This window comes from Musa acuminata, chromosome BXJ3-1, assembly GCF_036884655.1.
Source record: "Musa acuminata AAA Group cultivar baxijiao chromosome BXJ3-1, Cavendish_Baxijiao_AAA, whole genome shotgun sequence".
Classification (NCBI taxonomy): domain Eukaryota; kingdom Viridiplantae; phylum Streptophyta; class Magnoliopsida; order Zingiberales; family Musaceae; genus Musa; species Musa acuminata.
The window spans coordinates 4,669,291-4,694,292 of NC_088349.1; the positions used below are offsets into that span (position 1 = coordinate 4,669,291).

Sequence of the window (25,002 nt, forward strand, 5' to 3'; positions counted from 1 at the left end):
TGAGAAGGACACGCGTCAGTGCGCGATTGCTTGCGTCGCGTGTCGGGTGGGCGGTAATATCTTTATGTTGTTGGACGTGGATAATAGCAGGAAGGGGGTTCTCAACACCGTGCGTCATAATATGTTTCCAAGTGTTCGCGTCTTTTGCGACAACAAATAACATCATCTAAAGGCCAAATTGACACCACAGAGGGGTAATCCGAGTTTAGAGGCCGGTAGTGCTCCAAACACGGGTTCATGCAATACCATTGATCCATATTAATTGCAAATCCTACCGTATAACCAGTGAGAGACTTGGTGTAGTGGGAAGAATAGTCCCACATCGACTGATTGCCGGTGATTTCGCTTTCGCTAGTGGTTCATATGAGGGGCTTCGGGGAGTTGGAGATCACGCAGCTGCGTGGCGAGCACAGAGCGAACTATTCTTTCGCCTTTTACTAAAGAATACCGTGTGCCCGCCACTTATAGCAGCATACGCTAATTTTTGTAGGGTTTCCTTATCGTAAGAGGGGACCCACCAAATCTAATAAAGATATCTTTTACATCCAAGAAGTAAAAGATAAAATGTATGATTAAAAGTTCATTCATTTTGGATAAAATGTATAAAAGTGTAGGTATCATTATAGTTCTCAACATAAATTGTTCTACTAATAAAAGATGATATCGGTCAACTGTTACTCTGTTGACCATTGGCATGTTCTCTCAAACTTTCAGGTGGCATGATCACTACCACCTCTAGCAGCAGCTTGTTGCCAATTCCTTGCAATTACCAACTTCATGACTATGACAATTACTATACCAATTACTATACCAATAGGATGATTACTTTCATCGGATCAACAACTACTAGAACCATAGAGGATGAAATATATTAGGTGTTTATATTACATATATTTTAACATACCCTTTAGGATGCACAAATGATCCAACTAGGCTATGTCTGGCTTTGAATCATAAAAGAAATGAACAGTGAATCCCACCACAATATGGTTTAGTGTAATCTTCCAAGTCAAACAAAAAGTATCTATTAAGACCTGGATCTGATGAGCTAATTGACCTATTAACTTCGTTTGGTCTAAACCACTGACCAAAATGTTTAAGCTGAAGTTGATAATAGTACACTCATCAGACCTTTATAAGTCAATCTTAATCTTGCCCGCTTTCGATGTGGGACTAATCATGGGTGTTACAGTATCAGTCGACTTGTTTGGGAACATCAAGGTATCCAACAAATTTTATAGTCTTACGGATGTTGATTTTTCAAACACACTTGTATTATACCAAAAACGATAATTTGGATAAGATTAACAAATACAAACTTCTGTACATGTGCTATTACGCAATTACTAATAATGCATAACAACTACAAAGTGTAAAAACTCCGTATAGGAAGCTAATTGTCATCAGCAATGTCAAATTGCATAAGGAGCTACCTCGAGAATGCTGGCCCATCTTTGATCTCTAAACTCCTCATAGCAAATTTAAAAGTAGAGTCAATCACTATTCGACATAATGGTACCTATAAAATCGATAACAACACTGAAAAGAGAAACATATATATACGTCGACAAATTTCACACATACACTATTGCAACTATTACAAATCACTCAATCTACCTTCACACCACCGGTACCTAATGTCTGCATATATTTCCGAAATGATCTTTGTCCCCCAACCCATGATTTGATTCAATGCACTGGAGCCAGCGGCTTTGGATGTCTTGACAATTGCTATCTGATTCCTACTATCAGAGCAGAGCTGATAGTGATAGTCAAATAATAAATATGAGATTATATGAACAGAGCAGCTAGTGAAGTAATAAATATGATTATATGACCAGAGCTGATAGTGAAGTAATAAATATGATTATATGAACGAGCAACTCTATTACTAAGAAATTGGAAATAGAAGTACTAAACACTAAGTAGGTAAATGGGATGATCATCATCATTGGAAAGATCGGGGCGATTGGATAAATCACAAGCCTATTCCACTTACTGATGAGATTCCTTATGGATCTGTTCTGGATGAGAAGAGGAGTATCGTACAGTGTCGAGTGCTTGTACTGGCACTGGCTAGATCATTCGAGTCAACGCGACGACTCACCTTCCTGCTCCCAAAAGAAGGTCCGGCATCCTCTTCCTTTTCTTAAGCTAGACCGAATCAGGATGGGGCGAACATAAGAACCAAGTGAAGTTCCCTCATAAAACTTTCTTCAGTTTCTACTCATTTCAACGCCTCACCTCATTACTTGCAACTCTTTCTCAAACAGGAAACTTGTTCTGTAACTTTGTGTCTTTAAATGTGGATACAAGTCAAGAAACATTAGGTTTCTTCACAAAAGATCACTCGACACACCTGCACTCTCTTCACGGTGAACACATGGGGAAAAATCAAAGTGGTATATGAAAACAACAACAAAAAAATCACCTAACCGCCCTGATGACAGAAGGATGTCAGTCCAGCTAATTATGTAGGAAGGGAAGCATGCTTTGGCATGCTAAACAATAAAATAAAATTCAATGTTTAATTCATGAAATGCAGCATACCATGAAATCATTGCAACATTATCATGCTGAGATAACAAAGTGGTGGTCAGTAAGCAACAAAAGGAGAAAAGAGAAGAGTTGTCATACATTGGCTTTGGGAGAAAACGTGTCAATGGCAACAGCTTTGCAGAGTCGATATATAACTTGTCGCCGGGTAAGTACCAAGTCGCAATTATCCCCTCCAACATTTTGATCCAAAAATACTGAACAATAGAGAAGTGACTATCAAACTGAAGAAGCAAAATGCAGAACTAACAAAATGACCCGTCGAATTGCACAAAAGGGCTTACAGCTTCGTTTATGGGACCAAAGATCTCATCGACCTTCCCAATCTGAGTCTAGTTCTGCAAGTATATCGGGGCATTTAAGTAAGGTATCTTCCATTCGCGAGCTTCGTTCCCTTTGTTGAATCTCGGATTTTGATGATGAAACCAATTGATAAGTGTTTATGATTTGATCTGCGTATTTAGTGACGCGGGATGCTTCGATCAAGATGAGACAATTAAAGCAAGAAGAATCATGTTGGGCCAGAGGAACATGTCAGAAGATTGAACATCGGGCCGTAGGATCGGTCGACGTATCGACAGAAGGCTTCGGGCCATGGATTTAGGCATCGGGCCAAGAAGAGCGGATATTGTGCCAAGGATATCGGAGTTGCGGAGTCAACTGGCCGATTAGGCAATAGGCCGCAAGAGAGGACGATGCGTGGAAGAATCGGACGAAGCGTCGATGGACCAATGACATACCGAACAACATGATTCAAGCTTAGTAATAATTGTCTAGGTCGAAGTGTGTTTTACATGTGCATGATTAACTACGATAGCAAGACATAAAGCAAAATGAAGTCCCGGAGTCAAGAACGCGATTTTGTTGGGAGTTCGAGAGTTCGTCGGAAGTCCAGATGTTCATCGGAAGTTCTGCAGGAACCAGCCGAGAATTCTCGGAGCTTGCCAGAAAAGCTCGTCGGAACTCACCAAGAAGATCGTCATAAAGTCCAGGAGCTTGCCGGGAGTCCACTGGAACATTACCGAGAGATCGTCAGAAGTTCGCCGGAAGATCACGAGAAGAAACTAGGCTTACATACTTGTTTAGCTTAGGAAATGTCTTAGATTTCATAGTTAGCACGTAATTGGGATTGGAATTGGGCCAACCCAATTATGGGTCAGTTGGGCCCATGTAAGGATTGTGTTAGACCCAATGAAAGGCTCAAACAATGACCTAAGAAGTGGCACCGTCGTGACACAGTCTTCAAGACTGTGTCAGGCGATGGTACCGCCCAGTGGCCCAATGCCAAGCGATGGTACCGCCCAGTGCAGTATCAGTGTCAGACTGACACTGGCGGTGGTACCGCTTGAACCCAAGAAAGCCAGGATGAGATGTTTTTAGGCTCCAAGTTTGAATCAACTTGAGGCCTATAAATACTTCTCTCATCCCTAGTTAAGATACATAAGCACGGAGAATTTAAAAAGGAAAAAACGCTGTTGTAATCTCTTGTGAGAATCCTCCTCTTCAAAATTCTAAGTGTTAGAATAGTTTAAAAGAGGAGTGAGTGCTTGTCATAGTTGTCTCCTAAACCGGGTAAAAGGATAAAAGGGGTGTAAGAAGGAGGTTGATCTTCGTCTATTAAAGGAAGATCGATAGTGGATGCCAGTGGCCTCGACGGAAGAGGAATTGACGAAATGTATATAGGTCACAATAACCAAACCACTATAAAATTGGCATGTTCTCTGGTTTACATTTCTATTTGTGCAATTAATCTTTACTGTAAACCTCCTTACTTGTTTTACTATGTCTACTCTCTTCCCTACACTTTCAAAGTTATTATTTTTATGAAACGATTTTTTGTCGGAAACGGATTTAATCGAAACGAAGTTTTTGGAAGTTATTATTTTTATGAAACGATTTTTCGTTGGAAACGGATTTAATCGAAACGAAGTTTTTGGAACCGACGTAAGCTTTCCGCTGTAATAATTCACACCCCCCCCCCCCCCCCTTCTTAGTGCCGATTCTTTTCACAACCGTGCCTACAACTTCGACGGGAAAGCCTTCGTCGTAACCACCTCCCCGTTGCCTGCCACCGCTGCCACTCGGAGGCCGCATTCCCGCCGCTGAGGTACGCTGCCTGCGAACTGGGCGGAGATCCCTCTCTGCCGGCCATCGGGCTTTAGGGGATCGAACGCGGGAGTGCGAGCATAGGGTTTAAGAAAAATGTCTGCTGCATTCGCTGTGTGTTTGTAAGGGGGCTTTAGTCAATTGAGGCAAAAAAGTACAAAGATTCGATTGCGGGACACGGATCTGTTCGGTCGATCTGACCCGTCCATAGACCATATACATATCTCACTTTATACATGCAATTCAACTTATGACAATGTGTTAAAATGTAACATTTCTGTCGCACTTGCAAGCTAAATTGCAAATCACAATTAGATCATCGTATCCTTCCCATCCTAACTCGTCCCTCTCTCAGGCATTGCCTCCTCGCACGCTTCCCTCTTTCATCCTCTTCATTCATATAACACGCCTCCTTTTCCTTCTCCAAATTCTAATCCTCGTTTCCTGTCTTTACTACAATAAGGCATCTAAAAACTACACTTACTATCTCAATAAATATTGACTTAACTTGATTCCAAAATTCTAGAATGTTTTTGTATGACAGAGATGATTTGGAAATAGAAACACGACTATATTTCTCCAAATAACTAAATTATTGCGACAGAAGAAAATTGGCTTGTTTCAATAATTTGCCTACCAATTCCAACAAAACCTAATCAGAGAAAATTGGCAACATGTGGATCTGACACTCTCCTCAAATTATTACGAAAAAGAAAAGACTACAAATGAATGGAATGATCGAATTAATTCCATGATTCAACTACTTTTTCTGCATTCAAGACTCTCTCAATCAATACAATATGTGATGAGGATAATGACAGGCAAATAGGAAGCAAATGTTTTTTGCTACTCCAATTTTGACTTTAAGCTGTTTTAGCACTTGAGAACTACTTGCATAGCATATGAAATAATAACATGCCCCAAGAAAATAATATCTTGTGTCATGGGACATACTGGAGAACGTTAACATCTTAATATATTTCTTTTATTGCAAAAAAAACATGCCCCAAGAAAACATGCATATGGAAAGGAAAGATGTCAGAAGCTTATTATGTCAAATATATGACATTTTTTGGGACACAAACAATAATCGCATACAGAACAGAAGCAAACAATTGACACCAGAAGAAAAAACAAAGTAGCAGAGTTTATTTTATGAATAAAAAGAAATAGCAGAAAAATATAGCACAACAAAGGTCTTAGAATGGGACAATGAGGAAATATGCAATCAGGTAATAGAAACTATGAGCACATAAATCATGTATGCACCAGCTTCTTGACTATCGAAGCCATATATTTGCCCTGGTACTCAGCAAGAGAAAGCTCAGCTTCACTAGGCTGTCTCGTTCCGTCTCCAGCAAAAACACCAGCACCATATGGAGATCCACCTCTAATTTCATCCATCTTGAACATTCCAGCTCCAAAGGTATATCCGATAGGAACGAAGAGCATGCCATGATGGGTTAATTGGGTGAGTGCAGTCCAACTACAGAAGTAAAATAATAGACATTAATCTAACCAAGCTTCTAGAAAAGAGAAGAAAGTAGTAAGTTCATTTAAAAGCCGCTGTGAGGGCCAGAGCAGATTAAGCTTCTGCATTAAGTTCCTTGTCAATGAAGATTTAAACTGTATGTGATTTAAACTTTTGTCTTGTTGAAATATTAAGTTCCTTGTAACAATGAAGATATATAACATGTAGAAAAAAAGAGAAATCTTTTGGTTTACATCCTTCCTGGTCATTTGCATTATATATGTAAAGATGACAAGAACTTATTAACCATTGACACAAAATAATTTTCAAGATTAACTAGTGAAAGAAATCAGATAGAAATATCTAGTCGATACAACAAAGAATTTTAGGTGCAGGTACCAAAAGGAAAAATGACATCTAGAATCATATTGCCATATCAACCTTTTGTGCAGTAATTAAGAACTATTTATCACCAAAGCTTCCTGAAGCAAGTAAAAAAGCTGCACAAGACTGAAATTAATATACGAAAGGAATTGGGAAAATCCAGATACAAAGAATATTTCTCAGCATATCTCATTAAAGGAAAATATTGAGCATGCATAGTTAAAAAGAACATTTCTTGGTTACTGAAATCATGCTATTATTTGTTTAAATATATAGTTAGTTTCAACCAAAAAACAACTCTTTTAATTGTTAAATGGGCTCGCCAAATTCAATACTATCTTTTTCTAAGTCGGTCTTACCAAGTGTAGTGTATTTCTTTTCTTGGCAGTCTGCAACTACAAACAAAAATGTGACTGCTTTATCTGCTAGATGAAGCTTGACATTTTAAAATTTATAGAAACAGCTACCTACAACCACTAGTAAGTAGGTTGAACAGTCGAAAGCTCATGCACTCTTTTCTCCCTCTTTGTGGTGTCAGTGACGTAAGAGAATAATCTTGGATTTGAAGATAGTAGACAAAAAGAAGATTAAAAAAGTGACCCTATATACAACAAATCACAGGATAAAATACCTTCTTCATTCAACAGGTTATATAGCAATTCATAAACAGTGCATTGATGAACCTGAATGCACAAAAGATTAAGATGGTTAACTTTCAAATCACTATATTTCCTCATAGGTGAAGGTAGGCATTTCTAATAAAAATAAATAATTATGTATGAACAATGCCAGAAGAACAGAGATTGCAGTGATCTCACCAAGTAACAGTCCTAACCTACAACACCACCAACACAACCACAAAGAACCCTTGATCCAACTATTTCGGTGTAAAAGTACTTTCCCTCAAGTTAGTAAAAGTCCTATAATTCTCGAAATCGTATTTCTCCTGTTTATAGGGAATTCTTTGCTCCAGTCCTTTTCTCGCACCTCTACTTGAAAACATTTATCTTTCAGCCAATAACAGCAAATGAAAAAATAAAGAAAATAGATTCATGCTGAGTTATCCATCATAAAATACCAGCATAGAATTAATTCAACATAGGCCAAGTAAACTGCAAGCATCCATTCGATGAAGAAGATAGGTTATCACATATTGAATAACATTAAGGTGAAACAGAAAGAAAAATGGCAGAGATGGTCTTACGCGGTAGTTTCTTGCCCTCCACCTTGAGTCCCAGTGCTCACAAAGAACCCGGCAGGTTTCCCTGCAAGCTTCTGTTCTCTCCATAACTGCCCTGTAGAATCAAAGAATGCCTTCATCTGAGCCGCCATGCACCCATACCTCGTCGGAAACCCGAACAGTATCCCGTCCGCTTCAACCAGCTCCGCAGCCGATATCTCTGGAATTGACGGATCCTTCGGTGGAGCGTACATCTTCTCCAAGACGTCCGATGGGAGTGTCTCTGCAACACGATACAGGACACCCTCTACACCATCAGTGCCGTCGACGCCCTTCTTCATCTGCTTTGCTAGGGCCTCGACGTGGCCGTACATGGAGTAGAATACGATGAAGATCTTGACCTTGGTCTCGACCACCGGTGGCCCGGCAGGTTCCACGACCTCTTCGCTGCCTTCAATCTTCTCCTCGGTGGGAAGGGGAGCATTCCTCTCCGCAATGGTGACGGCCTGATCAGAGGCAACCGTTGGCTGCTTCTTCTTGCTCGGAAAGCAACCTCCTCCTTTCCCCATTTATTCCCAATCTCTTGTTAGTAGCAGCAGAACTCCACTTCCTTCGTACGATTACTTCTTCCGAACACCCAAATTAGTCCAAACTGGGGAGAAATCCTTCAAAGAATAAGAATTCTCTTCCTCGCCAAAGGTATTGATCAAAACCCTAACTTTCTAAAATGTTTTACGGATTTCGATCCGTAGCAATCAATTTGCTTCAGCACTGCTAAAAAAGGGTAATCTACAGATCAATAACCCAACAAAGAATCTCAAATCTTCACAGGAAAGGAAAAAAGCTCGCAAATCTTTCCGATTGAGACAAATATTCCGTGAATCAATTCAATTCAGCTCTCGACGGGGAAAGAGAACCCCACCTCGAGCGACAGCGGAAACCGATTCCTCCGAAATCTTCGTAAAAGGAGATTTTTTTTCTTAGGAGACCTTCAGCTTCGTGGAACCCAATCGAATCAAATCCTTCTTAATCGGGACGAGAAATAAATTGAGAAAAAGAGCATTCAAATCGTTCGAAAACGGCATCAAATCACACTGATACCGACCACAATTGATTTGGAAAACGACGAGAACAATAAAGATGGCACGGCGTCGTGGTAAGATTCTTACCCTAAGATTTCCATGGAGAGGAGTTCCCGCGATCTCCTGCGGCGTTCCGAGATCCGACTCGCGTTGGACTCCCGTCGGCCTTCGAACGGGGACAAGTAAAACTAGTAGGATGTTCGAGCTCCTCGCATCGCTGCGCTGTCATGTGGACCTTCCAGAAGATTCGACAACGAGATACTGTGCCACTTACCACCGTCGAAGGATCGCTACTACAAAACGCGTACGAAACAGGGTAATTGGCCACTTAATAGATGACACGTTAGCCTAATCTTCAATCTTTCCGGCTGCAGTAATTGCTGATCGCGTCGAATTCGGAATTTTTAGATTTTTTGTATAAATTAAAATTCTAAAAATCTTAGTTTTTACAGGTAATTATTATAAAATCTTAGATTCAAATCTCATCTTAATTATTTATCCTTTGCAATATATATTATTTACGGTAATACGCATAGCATAAATAGAAGAACCCTATACTTATCCTAAATCGTGTTTTCAACACTCAAATCGGGAAAATGACACAACATATTATGTTTTCTATAAGAATGCAAAGCCAAAACAAAAAAAAAATAATTTCCATAAAATAATTATTATATAAATCAATTCATAATTAATTTACATATATATTAATTCATAATCAACTCACATGACAAATATTACATATTCCAAACCATAATTATGACGTTCAATAAATTTAATAACTCCTTAAAAATTCATTATATTATAATTTAAATAATATACACAAAATAATATCAATATATAATAATCTTAATAGATTAATTATATAATTCAATCAATAATCAATCTTTCGTATTTTGGCTATGTAACTTTGAAATATTTAAATATAATCATATGAACAAAACATAACTCATATACTAGTAAAATTTATCATAAATAATTATTTGAAAAAAATTAACTGATTATTGGTCGGTCCAAATAATTAAGATAACTTAAGTTTTATTTCTGACAAATATAAGTTATCACAAAGCGAGCGATGAACTCATCAAATCAGCTTAACAAGAACTAAACAACATTGCAAATTAACATTCACATTCATGTTTAACCCAAAAAAAAAAAAAGTCTAAAAGCATACCAACTGATATTGCTAGTGATTTTCTACTAAGAAATATGATCTGAAACACATGAAACGGTGAGAATTATCATCGGACAAACTGACCTCGAATACACCAAGTTGAATAATATATATCCCTTGAAATCTTAGTATTTATACTCCTTTATAATTATGTTTTCTTGAATACCTTTTCATATAATCTTTACACAAATGCCTCTCCCTCTTATTTCTCATTCTAAAACATTAGAATTTGCATTTGTCGATGAATCTTTATGTCGTGGTCGAGATGTCAAGATAGTTTGGTCCACCCCAGATGTACAAGATTGCCCACATAAATGCTTGGGTGGTGAAAGCATGCGGTAGGAGGTCAAGTTGAGTTTGAGTCTCATCTCTCAAGCGCAATCTTCTCCCTTCGCATGTGACTTACTTCTTTGTCTCAAAGCTCCTACATACATTGAGGTCGAGAGAAAAAATTTTTGACTTAACCATTTTGAAACTTAAGTTAGTGTTGAGTGAAATAAGAAAAAATTGAGTACCTCTTGGTATCGGTTAAGGGGTCGGTTTTTTATACCTGCGAGCGAGGGTCGATCATACACGATCGACTTCTGGAGCGATCAACCTATGCTTCCCACATGAGCACCGATCGAGCAACATGGATTTGTGTCGCGCAACATAGCTCTAAGCTTTTTGAAGTGGTTCTGTGCTATACGACGCTATCTTGCATGACTCAGGTCAGCACGGGATAGGTGATCATCTTGTTTGACCCCGAGGTGGCACGTCGACGCTGTGTGCCGTGTCAACCTCGATCCTCCGTAGTCACGTCGGTGATGCCAGAATACTGCTCACATCCCACTGTGGACCTTTAATGCTCCAACCAATTAGATAACAGCTTTTAGTGTGGCACCCAATTAGTCTATAAGAGAAAAATAGACTCTTTTCCAACAAGGTGTAATAGCAACAGTGATCATTAGCAGAAGAACTATGTTTCATTAGACTCATCACACAATGATCATTAGAGCAGCAAACTCTCCATAGAATTTCATTTCTTGATACAGTATCTAAGAGTATCCACCATTCCACCTATGTTTCATTCTCTCTCTATAATTTCCACATAAAACCATAAAAAAATGGCCTTGATGGCATTGTTGTGCTAATGATGAAATGGAAGTATCTTGAAATTATCTAAAGAAGCAATTTTTTACAAACCCATGATTTAATAACCAAATTACTAAATTCACAAAAGAAAAGTAGAACTAGGTAATGAAAAATGTAAAAAAAAAAAACTGATTTTATCACCACAATTATTTGTACTTCAAAAAATTAAACTAATTTTTATAATTTCATATATCAGGTTTGTATTATCCTGACTAATACCGAGTTTGAGTCAAATTAGCATGCATCAGTATTTATCAAGTTTTCAAAAAAAAAAAATACAAGTCCGTATGCCATATTCCATGTATGCAAAGATTAAATATCGTCGGTATCGAATCGTATGTATTTCGAACCTTTGAATATCATGAATAAGTTTATGAAATTAAAATTGATAATAAAAAATAGGATAAGCTGCAGAAAATGTAGAGCAGCATCAATAATCTCATAAGATATTTCAAAAACAGGCTCTTGAATCATCTGAGGGCAGGCAAGTAAACATGAAGAAGAAACAATGCAAAAGAACATGTTAGAAGTAGACAAACTGTATCACTTGGACTTGTGCAAGTTCATCTGGACATTGGACCTTACATTGCTTTACCTATTCCAGTGTCAGTTCCTCTCTCTTTACAAATATTTCATTCCCATGTTTAACTACACTTGACACAAATGCCTTGGCAGTTTCATTAAAGGTAGCAGAAAACAAAAGAACCTAAAGAGAAGAAAGAAGCCATTAGAATTCACAGGAAACTTGAAGGTCAAACCTTATATAGACACAATGACAAATGCTAGCCATCGCAATTACTTTGTAAATATAAACGACTGACGAATGAGTCAAACATAAACATGGTAATTGAGCTTAGAGGTAAGCAAAAGGATGGCCATTGCCTAAAGGAGCTCACATGAGCTGAGCTTGGCATTTGTGTCCTTGACAAAGAACAACAAGAGAAATGCATATGAGGATGGGAAAACTATTTGTCTCGATTCTTCCTATCCATAAGCTTCCAAAGAATTACCCATTTCTATTCTTTCGAGCCTCAAAAAAAAACCATTAAGGGTAAGGATGACCCTACGGACACATAGATTTCCTGTTCTCCTACTCTTCAACCAACGTGAGACTAAATGTCCTAATCAATGTTCCACCTGTAGAAGAGTCAATAGCTCATGACTATCCTTATAGCATCATTAGTGCGACCTCGTAGGATAAGAGTGAATTGTCCATATGATAAGATTAAAAACCTTTGTTTAATCTTATTTTTTATGAATAAAAAAATTTGAGATTGACTATCATATGATAGAATTACTATGATAATTCATTTGTATACTATTCAATAACACAATAATACGTGACGATATCAAGAAATATTGTATCAAATCTAAATATTTATTACCATTTTCAGAATATACCAAGAATGATGATCATATCAATAATTTACCACCACCCTCAGAATGACATGTTAAGAAAGAACTAATATTTTTTTGAATTTTTGCAAATATAAAATGCAATTATAACTTGTAGAAATGTTATTGCCTCCTTCCTTGTATAAATGTGAGAGAATGACATCAACATCGAGCTTTTAAATTTCATTCATTTACCTTTTCATTCCACTTTTTGTTTTCTCAAAATCCGATTAAAATCGCGCCTATTTGGTGTTTTCTTTTGGTTTCTCGAATCAAGATTTCATCTTCTTCCGGCGTAAAGGAAGCACAAGAGGTCCTTAGATTTCATTCCTAGTGGAGCTCCCAAGAAGTTGGCAGAACCAGATAGAGGTCTTGACTCGGTCCGGAAGAGATGAGTGGGTTACGAGGGAGACTCCGGTCCTTGCTGCACAACAGATGGCTGGTTTTCGTGGCCGCAATGTGGGTGCAGGCGGTCGCAGGGACCGGGTACCTCTTCGGCAGCCTGTCGCCGGTCATCAAGAGTTCCTTGGGCTACAACCAGCGCCAGATCGCGAGGCTCGGAGTCGCCAAAGATCTGGGCGATAGCATCGGCTTCCTCGCCGGAACCCTCTGCGAGATCCTCCCGCTCTGGGCGGCGCTGTTGGTCGGAGTGCTGCAGAATTTCGTGGGATACGGCTGGGTTTGGCTCGTCGTGACGGGAAGAACCCCACGGATGCCGCTGTGGGTGGTGAGTGGACTTCCTATGGATCGATCGTTTGGAATTAGCCGTATGGTTTTAAGTTCGTGATATCAATTCTAATCACGACTTTTACTGTTCTACAAGTGACCTTCTTTGATCTTTCTCTGCCTCGTGCGCAGATGTGTGTTCTTATATTTGTGGCGACGAATGGAGAGACCTACTTCAACACAGCTGCGCTGGTTTCCTGCGTGCAGAACTTCCCCAAGAGCAGAGGCCCTGTCGTGGGCATCTTGAAAGGCTTTGCTGGTCTCAGTGGTGCGATCTTGACCCAGATCTTTGCAATGATACATACGCCCGACCATGCCGCTTTGCTCTTCGTGGTCGCCGTCGGGCCATCCATGGTGGTCATCGCCTTGTTGTTTATCGTCAGGCCCGTCGGCGGCCACCGGCAAGTGAGGCCCTCGGATCAATCCAGCTTCATGTTCGTCTACAGCGTTTGCTTGCTCCTGGCCGCGTACTTGATGGGCGTCATGCTCCTGGAAGACCTGGTTGACCTCGGCCACACCGTCATCGTCGTGCTCACGCTGCTGCTTCTATTGCTCTTGTTGGCTCCGGTCGTCCTTCCCTTGCTGCTCACCTTCCATCTCGATGTGGTTTCTCCTGTTCAAGAGCCTCTGTTGCCCGAACCTTCACAGGCAGAAGAGACGAGTCAATCTGCAGAACAGAGTGAGGTCATTCTCAGTGAGGTGGAGGATGAGAAGCCCACGGACGTTGACCTGCTCCCTGCATCAGAAAGGCAGAAGCGGATCGCTCACCTGCAAGCGAAGCTGCTCCAAGCCGCTGCAGACGGAGCAGTCAGGGTGAAGAAGAGGAGAGGCCCTCGCAGGGGGGAGGACTTCACCCTGATGCAGGCGCTGATAAAGGCAGACTTTTGGCTCATGTTCCTCTCTCTTCTCCTCGGATCGGGCTCTGGGTTGACGGTCATCGACAACCTTGGTCAGATGAGCGAGTCTTTGGGCTATGACGAGGCTCACATTTTTGTCTCCATGATCAGCATTTGGAACTTTCTTGGTCGAGTAGGCGGAGGCTATTTATCCGAGCTCATCGTGAGGGACCGTGCGTATCCAAGGCCGGTGGCGTTGGCTTGCTTCCAGGCTGTGATGGCGATCGGGCACCTGTTCTTCGCCATGGCCTGGCCTGGAACGATGTACGTTGGAACCTTGTTGATCGGACTTGGATATGGAGCTCACTGGGCCATAGTTCCTGCTGCTGCATCAGAGCTGTTCGGGTTGAAGAACTTTGGAGCCCTCTACAATTTCCTGACGGTGGCTAATCCTGCAGGTTCATTGATCTTCTCTGGCCTCATTACCAGCGTAATTTACGACGACGAAGCAGCGAAACAAGCTCAAGGAAACATCAACTCGTTGCGAGGTGCTCTGCTCGGCGTGGATGAACCATTAAAATGCACAGGGACCATCTGTTTCTTCCTCAGTTCACTGATCATGTCGGGGCTTTGCGTCATAGCAGTCATCTTGAGCCTCGTCCTCGTTTACAGGACCACAAGTGTGTACCTCAACCTTTACGGGCGCGCTCGCACATAGCCATCTCCCAGAAGAGAGATCGATGAAAGCCACTACTGTGGTTCTTCTTCCTACTTCTTCTGTGAAGTAAACATGATGTATCTTAATCCGAGATATGATCATGTTTGGGATCTTATGGTGATTCGATATGATCTTTACCGGTTAAGCTTAGCATCTTCTAATATTTTACTTAGCCTTTAATATATCTTTTTTTGATGGGGAATTATAGGAGGGTAGTAACATAACCGACTAGCTGGCAATTCATAATGTGACTACTAAAACTGGTCGGTTGTTTCCTTTTCAAGCCACATTAAAAGAACAAAAATATATCTCCAATTACGACGAATCGAATCTCGGAGGATTCCAAAAGGAATCTCCTCTAACGTCCTTCTCCGATTAGATACAGCCGACTCATACTCATCGTACTAACAGGAAAAGGAAATTTGACAGCATTGCAAGGTCAACGCTTGACTCAATGTTAAGTTTGCGAATCTCCCGTTCTGCAGCAGACCGATTCTTCAGAATTTCCAGTGAAGAATCTTAAGATTCGGTTTCTCTCATTGCAATTTTTCACTCTGTTAATTTTCAATAAAAATATTCGTAGAATTTTAATTAGATCTTTTCAAACAGACGATGGAGATCAGAAGTCACAGCTGATGAACGGCTAGAAACCCTCCTTATCATATATATATTCCGTGCTGCTTCTTCCTACGCCCACCCAAAAATTGCCGGTTCTCCTCGAATTCCGCGATACCGTATATAGGCTGGAGTTGCGGTTGCGAAACCAAATCACGTAGGATTCAATGTATTTTTAATTTCAAACTAATCATGCAATTGCCGTTATCACCCTTGATTCTTCGAATCATGCGTGTATCTGTGGACTTGATGCCGGGAGTTGTGGGCGGAGGATCCAACCCAGCATTGTATCTGATCCTATAAATGCTGATTCTGTGTGGTTTCGCCGTGGGGCTCGCTGCGGTTATCTCCTCTGTCGTCGTAAGGAAGAGCTTACAGAGGGAGGGGAGATCGAGATGTCGCTCCCATCGAGCCTTCTGCCGAGCGAGGGCGCGCCGGAGTGGCTCAACAAGGGGGACAACTCGTGGCAGCTGACCGCCGCCACGCTCGTCGGGCTTCAGAGCGTTCCGGGCCTGGTGATCCTCTATGGCAGCATCGTGAAGAAGAAGTGGGCGGTCAACTCGGCCTTCATGGCGCTCTACGCCTTCGCCGCCGTCTTAATCTGCTGGTGCATCTGGGGCTTCCGCATGGCCTTCGGGGAGCCGCTCCTCCCCTTCTGGGGCCGTCCCGACGCCAACGTCCTCGAGCAGAAGTTCCTCCTGGCCCAGGGCTTCGCCGGGCTCTACCCCAACGCCACGCTGGTCTACTTTCAGTTCGTCTTCGCCGCCATCACGCCCATACTGATCGCCGGCTCGCTGCTCGGCCGGATGAACTTTAAAGCGTGGATGCTGTTCGTGCCGCTGTGGCTCACCTTCTCGTACACGATCGGCGCGTTCAGCCTCTGGAGCCCGAACGGGTTCCTGTTCAAGGCCGGCGTCATGGACTTTGCCGGCGGCTACGTCATCCATCTCTCCTCCGGGATCGCCGGACTCACCGCCGCTTATTGGGTATGAACAGAGAGCATATCTAATTGATGTGCCGTCGTCGTTGTAGTATGTGCACCAACGTTCTTCATCTGTTGCAGGTCGGGCCGAGAGTGGCGAAGGACAGGGAGAGGTTTCCGCCCAACAACATCCTGCTAACGCTGACCGGAGCGGGACTGCTCTGGCTGGGGTGGACTGGTTTCAACGGTGGCGCTCCCTACGCGGCCAACCTCGCCGCATCTATCGCCATCGTCAACACTCATCTCTGCACCGCCACCAGCCTCCTCGTCTGGCTCTTCCTCGACATGTTCTACTTCTCGAAGCCGTCAGTCATCGGCGCCGTCCAGGGAATGATCACCGGCCTCGTTTGCATCACTCCTGCCGCAGGTAAATCCAGATTCATACCATCGAACTACAAACATTGTGCCTACCATCGACGTATTTGTTTGGAGAACAGGGCTGGTGCAGCCTTGGGCAGCCATCATCATGGGCGTCCTGTCAGGAAGCATTCCCTGGTTTACCATGATGGTGCTCCACAGGAAGATCCAATTCCTGAAGAAGGTCGACGACACGCTCGCCGTCTTCCACACCCACGGCATTGCCGGCAGCTTGGGCGGCATCCTCACCGGAATCTTGGCCGACCCAAGACTGAACCGCCTCTTCTTCGGCGACAATCCCAGTTACGTCGGCCTCGCCTACGCCATCAAAATGGGCCGCGCCACCGCAGGACTGCGTCAAATTGGCATGCAATTCGCCGGCATTGGATTCATCATTGCGCTCAACGTCGTCATCACCAGCGTCATATGCTTGCTGATCAAGGTGGTCGTCCCGCTTCGACTTAGCGAGGAGGAGTTGCAGGTGGGAGACGACGCCATCCACGGCGAGGACGCCTACGCGGTGTGGGGCGACGGCGAGACGTACGAGAAGTCGATTCATGGGTACGAGAACTTCGCCTCTGCGAAGGCAGAGGAGATGGCATGAGGAGCAAAACACGGTGCACGGCTCTACATATTGTACACATTATGTAATTGGAGCGATTCGATCAGGTTTAAGCACAGACCCATAATTGCCGTATGAATCTCCCTTAATAATTTTGCTTGGGGACTGTAACAGATTTTATATTTCTTCATGAATTATTTGATTCCTCTCATGCCATCAGTAAATTCTTCTTGTGAGAGAGTAAATAACAAGTTTTATTGTTTACTCTGACATGCCATTCTAAATTTTTTCCATATGGAATAAGATTTTTTGACCCACGAATAATCACGAGAATCAATAATAAAGGGTAGATTTATATTTATATTTTATAATTAAAAATATAGTTTATTATATGAAAATACAATAAATATAGGAAACAAAATTCTCTTTTTAATTAACTCAAATCCAGTTGCTTTAGATTTTCTCTAGTATGAAAAGTGTGTTTATTCAATCACTAAGATATTTACGGAGATTTATTAGATGAAATATATCCCCTAAAACATTTATTGGATTTCAATAGGTTTATTATAAATTATTCTATATAATTAGTTATTTTTAGTATTTTATTATCTATATTTTCAAAAAATATATTAGGATATTTATATTTATATTTATAAAAATATTTAATTTTATTTTTTCTCACATTATTGACTTTATTTTTGAAAATATCATAGGATTTATCACTAAGTATACACTCACTCTACTTCACTTCAATTTATCACTAAGTACATATAAACTTTTTATTAGTAGAGTTGACAGCGTGGAAAAACATAGTTAAATATTTCGTAAGTATAGAGATTCTTATAATTTTTTTTAAATTATATAAATTAAAAAATATTAATAATAATTAATTATAAAAAAAATAATTAGTCCGATTTTAATGAAACTTTATGGTCAATGTTATAGATAGGTATAACTTTATGACAATGAAAGAATAATTCTATATTGATAAATATCAAGAGAATCAATGATATATATTATAATTTATTAATTATTTTTTTAAAAAATTATATGAACAATAAATAAAGAAAAATAAAATATAAGGATTTTTTTTGAGAAATCGTTCATTTGTTTATAAAATATAAAGTATTATTGTGTAATCAAATTTCGTGATCCCAAACGAATGACGTCAGCGAGAAGGGTGTGTTGGGCCCACCAGTCAGAGCTCCTAATCATATTTGGCAATAATTTAACTAGATAAATTAATTAGACCAAACCAACGTTAAATGAGGCTGCCGCGTCAAGTTTGAAGACAAAAATCTCCCCTATCCCACCTACCCCTTTCACACCGTTCAATTTTGCTCGTGGGACCCACGGTTTTTGTCCCACTTCGATAGCACGTGCTGAGCGGGTGAGCGTTTGAGTAGATTCTTCGCAGATTAATTAGCCGAACGGGTTCGTCGGAATTGAGAAAGAAATTAATTGCAATTTAATTTATTATATATGATAAAATATACATCCTATAAAGAAGAAGAAGAAAGAAACGAAGGATTTGGCGATTTGTTTGGGGTCTCGAAAGCTTCTTCGAAGCCCCTCTTTTCTCATCTCGTCTGGCGCGGCGCTCAATTCGACAGCAAACCCTACCTTTCCGGACCGAGAAGCACTTCGATTCCGCATCCCCCGCTTGCATTCCTCACCTTTCGCCTCGTCTCCTCCCCGGCCGCCGCCGTAGCTGATCAGAATCGGAGGTGGGGAAGGAGGGGGGCGTTCGGTGGGGCCCGTGAATTCCAAGGGGAGGCGCGGGAGATACCCATTTGTGTGCTCGCCTCAATGGTCTGTCGGAATCCATGGATTCCGAGGAACCTACGGCATCGGCCTTCTCGTGCGGAGGCGGAGGAGGAGGCGAGGACACCGTGGGTGGAACATTCGCCTGCTCTTGCCTCTACTGCGGTCATGCTTCCGTTCGCTCCGCCTCCTGGCGCCGGTCTGTGAGGCGGAAGCTGGACAGCAGGGCAGCTGGGGCCCGCTCGATCTCGCGCGTCACGGAGGAGATTGGCGCCGTGGCCCGCGTCGCACGCGTGGAGATCGAGAACGAAGCGGCCGCCCTCCGCGAGACCCTCGTCAGCCACCAGCAGTCGATCCAGAAGCTCCAAGCGGAGCTGGAGGAGGAGCGGAGTGCCGCGGCCTCCGCTGCCACGGAGACCATGTCGATGATCCTCCGGCTCCAGCACGAGAAGGCCGAGGCCCAGATGGAGGTTCGCCAGTTCAAGCGCTTCGCGGAGGAGAAGATGACCCACGACCAGCAGGAAATCGCCGTCCTCGAGGACCTCCTCTTCAAGCGCGATCAGGCCGTGCAAGCCCTCTCCTTCGAGGTCCAGGCATATCGTCACCGTCTCCTCAGCTACGGCATTGACATCCACGGCGATGCACCCCCTTCCGAGCCGCAGACCCCTGATACCGCCACGACCGCCTGTGCCGTTCCCCATTTCGACCTCCTACCTGACGACTATCCCCCATTGAGGTGCCGTGGTGATGCTGGTGTTGAACTCGATAACTATCCTTCCGGGGAGACCCCACGCGAGCACCTGCAGAAGCTTGAGCAGCGCATCTTTCAGCTTGAGCGGATGCCAAGCAGCAGCTTTTCCAATGTCATGGATAAGGGAGTCGTGGTAGGGCAGTCACCACGCAGTGGTTCAAGGGATCTCAGGAGTTTCTCCTATGGCAGCTGCTGTTCAGGTCTGAATTTCAATAACGGGGAGGAGTTTCCAGCGGTGATGGATGGTGCATCGGATTATGGTGGAAGGGATGATATGTGTGACAGAATATACACTGTGGATGCAGTGCATGGGGCAAGCGAGGATTATGTTAGCACCCCAAGGGAACTTCAGAACAGGAGAAATTTGGGGGGTGAGGCTAGGGAAACAGAGATAAGGAAGCTTCATACAAGGCTACAAGCACTTGAGGCTGATAGGGAGTCAATGAGGCAGACATTAATTTCTGTGGGTACCGATAAGGCTCAGATGGTGCTGTTGAAAGAGATTGCTCAACAAATGCAGAAGGAAGCGACACAAGAAAGGAGCTTCATCAAGAAACCATCTCCTCCCAAGAGGATTTCAATCATGTCGATGATCAAGGTAAAGATTTATCTGCCAATTACTTCATGATGATAATTTTAGTCACTTGTATAACTTCAAGTCAATGATAAGTACCTGGTAGATAAGATTCTTGTGTTGTGCACTCGTCAGGCTTCGTTTAATGTGTGTTAATTTGCAGACACCCTATATGTGTAAGTTTGCAAAACCCTCAAGAGAGATGCATCTCAACATGCAAGTATTGAGCCACTAGTAGCATAAGTGATAAATTCTCCATCATTGATTTGATAAAATACTTTTGATCGGGAGAAGGTCTTTAAACCTACAAGGGTAGTTGCTTGTAGGAAGCTTTAATTTGTTTGTCTCTGTCCAGTTAGAGGTTCATTGAACAATGAAGCAATTTCAAAATTTTCTTGAAAATTGGAAGAAATCTAAACTTAAGTGGACTTACATGTTTTGTCATACAAAATTCTGAAGTTCAAGGGTTTGTTTTGTCCATAATGCAGCCCAATGCAGGTTTTGCAATACTCTTTAGTTAATTGTAAGTAGTTCGATCAGTTAGTTAATTTTGCATGATATTTGCATTCTTTGATAATGGGATGTTTACTTTGTGTTATTTTTCCTTCGTCAAGTGTAGTATATTTAAGAAATGAAAATTCATTTGATATCACTCTTCTTATGTAATACTGAAGCTATTGCTATCTGTCATTGACCTGAGAACAATTTGGAAAGTCATTGGAGTTTAATGCTATTTTTAGATTAGAAGAAGTAAATTTTGAAGTAATGGAGGAAAACAAAAATATAATAATGCTTTGTGTATCTTTCCTGAATGAATGTTACAATCACACTAATATATAGAATAGCCATGGAAATAATTGTAGTCTTATTTTGATTTGAACAGCTAAATGATATATGTTATTAAATCTTTGTTGATGATAACTGATAAGTTGTTTGCAATTAAGGGGTATAATAGTTCTTTGGAAGCATTTCTTGACTCCAGGTGCATTCATTATGTTTGACCTTCTTTTGTTTCAGTTATGTTCTATATATGAAGTGTCTAGTGTATCTGAAAGATCCAGAATCATGAAAGTGAACAAAGCTTTTGTAATGTTTCTAGGGACCTAATAGCTCCTCAAGCAAGTAGTTGTAGCATAAGCCTTCAGATAGCAAGTATGGTGAATCACCTAATAGAATTTTTTTCATTTTTCACTATTCTTTCTCTCTAAAATATCACTTAGTGGAAGTTCGTGTATGCTCAGAAATATATCAAATATATCATATCATTTGTACATGAGTCTTTTTGGTATGACAAGAATCGTTATATTTGTCTCTTCATCCAACTAGCTGAAGGCCCATTTCATAGCCAAAAGAATCTCTATCACTTCCAATGGTGATTATTGATGTGATTCTTCTAAGATTTTATGCCAAGTTTTTTGTATTATGACTCGACTTGATGGAATAATTGTCTCATTAATTTGATGAGCTTGAATGGTGGGCTTAAGTTGTTTATGCTCGAGTTAATAATAGTAAACCTATTTAGTTCTATAAACCAACTCAATCCTTCTCTCACTTCCAATGTAGGACTAAACTAGGATATCACAATTTCCTCCTCTTTTAAGGCTTAATGTTCTTGTCATGAATATAACATAACCCATAATCAAACTTTAGTATGATGCACATAGGGCCTGGTAGCTCTACCTGGTGGTTGTTTCATCTGCAGGTTGTCCATGTCCAATACTAAGTCTATTTTGGTATGTTTTGTTATGATATGATTTGATGTGATAATTTAATCCATTAACTTCATGAGCCCGAACTATAACTATTAGTTCAAAAACCTTAAGGCCAAGGTAGCAATAATAGACTCATCTAGTTCTGTAGACCAACTCAAGCATTCTTCCACTGTCAATGTGAAACTTAATTGGATACCACATGTATGGACTTTTTGGACTGTATGGTGCTATCACAAAATAGACTCATCTAGCTTAGGAGATTTGGTGCCAACCTTCTATTGTTGTTTTCTTTAACATGTTTTATAATCAACCTCTTTCATGAATCATGATGTACTGATGAACAAGCAAAGTTTTGATCTCTTTTTGTCTAGGCCAATTTGTTGTTTATGCTTCGAGTTGGAATATGAATATCTTGGGCATTATGTAGTACCAAAGGCGTACTTGATCAACTTTCACTGGCAATGGTGGACATTAATCCCCCACGTCGTCTTGTTATCTCTTTGTGTGATGAATGTCCACCTTTATCATCATTCACCGTGCAAATTGGCCCTCTGAATAGCCACTAATTTTGATGTAGCAAGGTTTCTTTTTTCTCTAATGTTGTCATTGTGGACCTCAAACTGTGCAACTATTTTATCTTTGTCCTAAGAAGGAAGGTAACACTATGACACTTTGCAGAATCTTCTCTCGTTACTGACTCTTTAATGGACATGCTATTTGACTAGGCGACTAGGTTGCATAGTGCTATCCTGAGGGCAATATCTCTTATGACATGATTGCTGTGTTTATGCCTTCTATTATTAAGCTAAGTCTCTTGTTAGCATTCACTGAAGAAGTCTGGAAATATATTTTTTTCAAATATGCATGTATGACCTTACTATTGGGGGACATTGTTTGTAAAGTTGATAATCTAATATTAGTTCCATATTCTAATTTCACATACTCTTTTTATTCAAAACCCTAGATGTCTCAATATGTGTAAGCCATCATTAAGGTAAAGGAAGTCACTGTATCACTGACTTATTTAATATTTACTATGCCATTTCTATCAATATAATCTACTGTTTCTTTTTTCTTATATTTTCTTCCTGATTTTTGTTTTTTCCCCAGAGTGTCGTCTCATTTGTTTTCTGGAGAAAGAAATCATCTCGGGTCAAGTAAGTCTTTACTTTTCAGTTTAATGTAGTGATTTTTTCCTTTTCTTTTTTATTTATGTAACATGTATCATGGCAAAGTGTTGCTTGTTATCTTAGCAGGTATACTTTTGGGTTGTCGGCAAGCAATGTTGGCTTGTTGTTGCTTCTGGACAAGTCGCCCCGTGTGAGGCACCGGAGGTTTCTCACAAGAACATAGGAGTCACATCATCTAATTCTGACGCCAAGCAGTTTTTCTAGAGCATAATGAGCTAAATGTGTGATTCCCATATGGATTTGGATCTTGGGTTTCTATTCCCAAATCTATTCTTTCATCTACTTTAATGTAATATTGGCTTAAAATCTCATTTTATTCTTTGTTGTTTTTCTGCATGTCTTCAGATTGTTTGCAGTTTTACTGGGTTAGTTGTGTGTCTTTGATTTAGTATTCTGTTGAGAGTGATATACTGAATTGTATATCCGCATTGTCTCTTAATTATTTGTCTGCTAATGCCCTCCTTTGTGGTTGAAACAATTAGACCCTGGTAATATAGCAATGCAGGAAGGCCGTAAAATGAGAATATTGTTATCCTCCACAACCCTGGCATGGTCGATTGTTCGCTTTGAATATTTCTTGAGGACTTGTTACAGAGTTAAGGAAGATGATGAAAGCCTAAAACAAGTATTTGGTGTCCAAATGAACTCTTTAAAGTTTCCTGTAAACTTCCTACTTCTATATGGATTGCTATAATCTTTCACGGGCAAATTGAGACTTGCTTTGTGTGCAAAATGCATGTTGGATTTATCTGGTTCTTATAAATTCGTTCAAGTATTTTTCTTTGTCAAATATTTGAGCATTGTTGTATTATTATCACTGTTCTTGTATTAGAAATACACCAAGTTCATGCTATAGCACTGGCTGGCTATAGAACAGTCTTAGTTCAAGGGAATCATGATAAATATGCCATGTTTCTTTTTTTCTTGTAGTACAATGGGTTGATGACACAGATCTTTAACAAGGCTATGCATCAGTTGGAATTCCATCTGTAATCATCAATGGTTTGCAAGTTTGAATGAAAGTTCTTGACTTGCTTGATTTATAACTCGTAATTTGGAAACATTATATTTTCTTATTTCTGTCTTGCTTTGGTTCTTCTTATCACACTCATGAATTCTGCCATCCATTGGATGTAACAATATGGTATATCCTCCAAGACTTTACTATTTAAGAGCTATCTTTAAATTACATGGTATTGTTTTGCATTCATTTGGAAGCATCAAAATCATGAAATATGGGTTTATCTCAACTCATATATAGGATTTAATAATAAAAAAAGAGGAGTTTACAATATGATCTCTCAGGACTAAATATGATGTGGGGAAGATCGTAACACTCTTGATTGTAACAATCTTAACTGGTTTAAGACTTAAATTGATTGATAAGATATGAATATACTACCACTAATTTAAATTTAAATATTTGAAAATTAATATTAATAATTTAGACATGACAAAGAAGTAAACTTACATGGGATAGACATATATAGTAACTCGTTCTCATTTGTGTATATTTCCTTTTTAACCAATAAAAATTCCTTTTTCAAATAATAAATTTATGATTCCACACAACTGATCCATTCAACTGTTGATCGGATTAATATCCGGTATAATGTTATGGTAACTATACTTTCAACTTGGCTTAGTAGTATCCACTGGATGGACCTACGATTCGGCCCTCTTCCTCTTGCTACCTTTCCTTGGTCAAAAGGTGGACCGCCTCCTCTGCGCCA

At 40.6% G+C, this 25,002-nt stretch overlaps 4 protein-coding genes and 1 non-coding gene across 8 annotated transcripts; 4 read left to right on the plus strand and 1 right to left on the minus strand.

Moving 5' to 3' along the window:
* Positions 1–394: 394 nt before the first annotated feature.
* Positions 395–509, plus strand: LOC135630085 (U5 spliceosomal RNA). The gene has a single exon (XR_010493611.1). It is a non-coding gene; the product is annotated as a U5 spliceosomal RNA (small nuclear RNA).
* A 5,281-nt stretch (positions 510–5,790) lies between these two features.
* Positions 5,791–9,023, minus strand: LOC103986097 (probable NAD(P)H dehydrogenase (quinone) FQR1-like 2). 3 transcript variants are annotated; one of them, XM_009404001.3, is made up of 3 exons: positions 8,867–9,023; positions 7,722–8,349; positions 5,791–6,148 (listed from the first exon to the last, which is right to left on the minus strand). In XM_009404001.3, the coding sequence occupies exons 2-3, from the start codon at positions 8,264–8,266 to the stop codon at positions 5,920–5,922; spliced, it is 774 nt and encodes a 257-aa protein (XP_009402276.2). In that variant the 5' UTR covers positions 8,267–8,349; positions 8,867–9,023; the 3' UTR covers positions 5,791–5,919. The 3 variants fall into 3 exon arrangements, with proteins under 3 accessions (XP_009402276.2, XP_009402260.2, XP_009402268.2); XM_009403985.3 differs by having other exon boundaries at positions 7,722–8,471; positions 8,867–9,016; XM_009403993.3 differs by having other exon boundaries at positions 7,722–8,468; positions 8,867–9,014.
* A 3,833-nt stretch (positions 9,024–12,856) lies between these two features.
* On the plus strand, positions 12,857–14,883 carry LOC135629532 (protein NUCLEAR FUSION DEFECTIVE 4-like). The gene is made up of 2 exons (XM_065137039.1): positions 12,857–13,209; positions 13,341–14,883. Exons 1-2 carry the CDS (start codon positions 12,874–12,876, stop codon positions 14,760–14,762), a joined length of 1,758 nt encoding a protein of 585 aa, XP_064993111.1. The 5' UTR covers positions 12,857–12,873; the 3' UTR covers positions 14,763–14,883.
* An 839-nt stretch (positions 14,884–15,722) lies between these two features.
* On the plus strand, positions 15,723–17,320 carry LOC135628343 (ammonium transporter 2 member 5-like). Its single transcript, XM_065134963.1, has 3 exons — positions 15,723–16,363; positions 16,441–16,726; positions 16,797–17,320. Exons 1-3 carry the CDS (start codon positions 15,773–15,775, stop codon positions 17,318–17,320), a joined length of 1,401 nt encoding a protein of 466 aa, XP_064991035.1. The 5' UTR covers positions 15,723–15,772.
* A 1,474-nt stretch (positions 17,321–18,794) lies between these two features.
* On the plus strand, positions 18,795–23,605 carry LOC135629533 (myosin-binding protein 7-like). Of its 2 annotated transcripts, none has more exons than XM_065137040.1 (3): positions 18,795–20,391; positions 23,190–23,236; positions 23,333–23,605. In XM_065137040.1, exons 1-3 carry the CDS (start codon positions 19,105–19,107, stop codon positions 23,430–23,432), a joined length of 1,434 nt encoding a protein of 477 aa, XP_064993112.1. In that variant the 5' UTR covers positions 18,795–19,104; the 3' UTR covers positions 23,433–23,605. The 2 variants fall into 2 exon arrangements, with proteins under 2 accessions (XP_064993112.1, XP_064993113.1); XM_065137041.1 differs by having other exon boundaries at positions 23,336–23,605.
* The last annotated feature ends 1,397 nt before the right edge of the window (positions 23,606–25,002 follow it).

What these genes read in the sequence shown, in the direction of transcription:
- LOC103986097 (XM_009404001.3), bottom strand. Translation starts at nt 8,266, where the DNA reads ATGGGGAAAGGAGGAGGTTGCTTTCCGAGCAAGAAGAAGCAGCCAACG. An exon ending in GGAGGGCAAGAAACTACCGC is followed by an intron (nt 6,149 to 7,721) that starts GTAAGACCATCT and finishes TTACTTCTGTAG; the next exon opens with TTGGACTGCACTCACCCAAT.
- LOC135629533 (XM_065137040.1), top strand. Translation starts at nt 19,105, where the DNA reads ATGGATTCCGAGGAACCTACGGCATCGGCCTTCTCGTGCGGAGGCGGA. An exon ending in CAATCATGTCGATGATCAAG is followed by an intron (nt 20,392 to 23,189) that starts GTAAAGATTTAT and finishes TTTTTTCCCCAG; the next exon opens with AGTGTCGTCTCATTTGTTTT. An exon ending in AAGAAATCATCTCGGGTCAA is followed by an intron (nt 23,237 to 23,332) that starts GTAAGTCTTTAC and finishes TTGTTATCTTAG; the next exon opens with CAGGTATACTTTTGGGTTGT.
- LOC135629532 (XM_065137039.1), top strand. Translation starts at nt 12,874, where the DNA reads ATGAGTGGGTTACGAGGGAGACTCCGGTCCTTGCTGCACAACAGATGG. An exon ending in CACGGATGCCGCTGTGGGTG is followed by an intron (nt 13,210 to 13,340) that starts GTGAGTGGACTT and finishes CCTCGTGCGCAG; the next exon opens with ATGTGTGTTCTTATATTTGT.
- LOC135628343 (XM_065134963.1), top strand. Translation starts at nt 15,773, where the DNA reads ATGTCGCTCCCATCGAGCCTTCTGCCGAGCGAGGGCGCGCCGGAGTGG. An exon ending in GACTCACCGCCGCTTATTGG is followed by an intron (nt 16,364 to 16,440) that starts GTATGAACAGAG and finishes CATCTGTTGCAG; the next exon opens with GTCGGGCCGAGAGTGGCGAA. An exon ending in TTGCATCACTCCTGCCGCAG is followed by an intron (nt 16,727 to 16,796) that starts GTAAATCCAGAT and finishes TTTGGAGAACAG; the next exon opens with GGCTGGTGCAGCCTTGGGCA.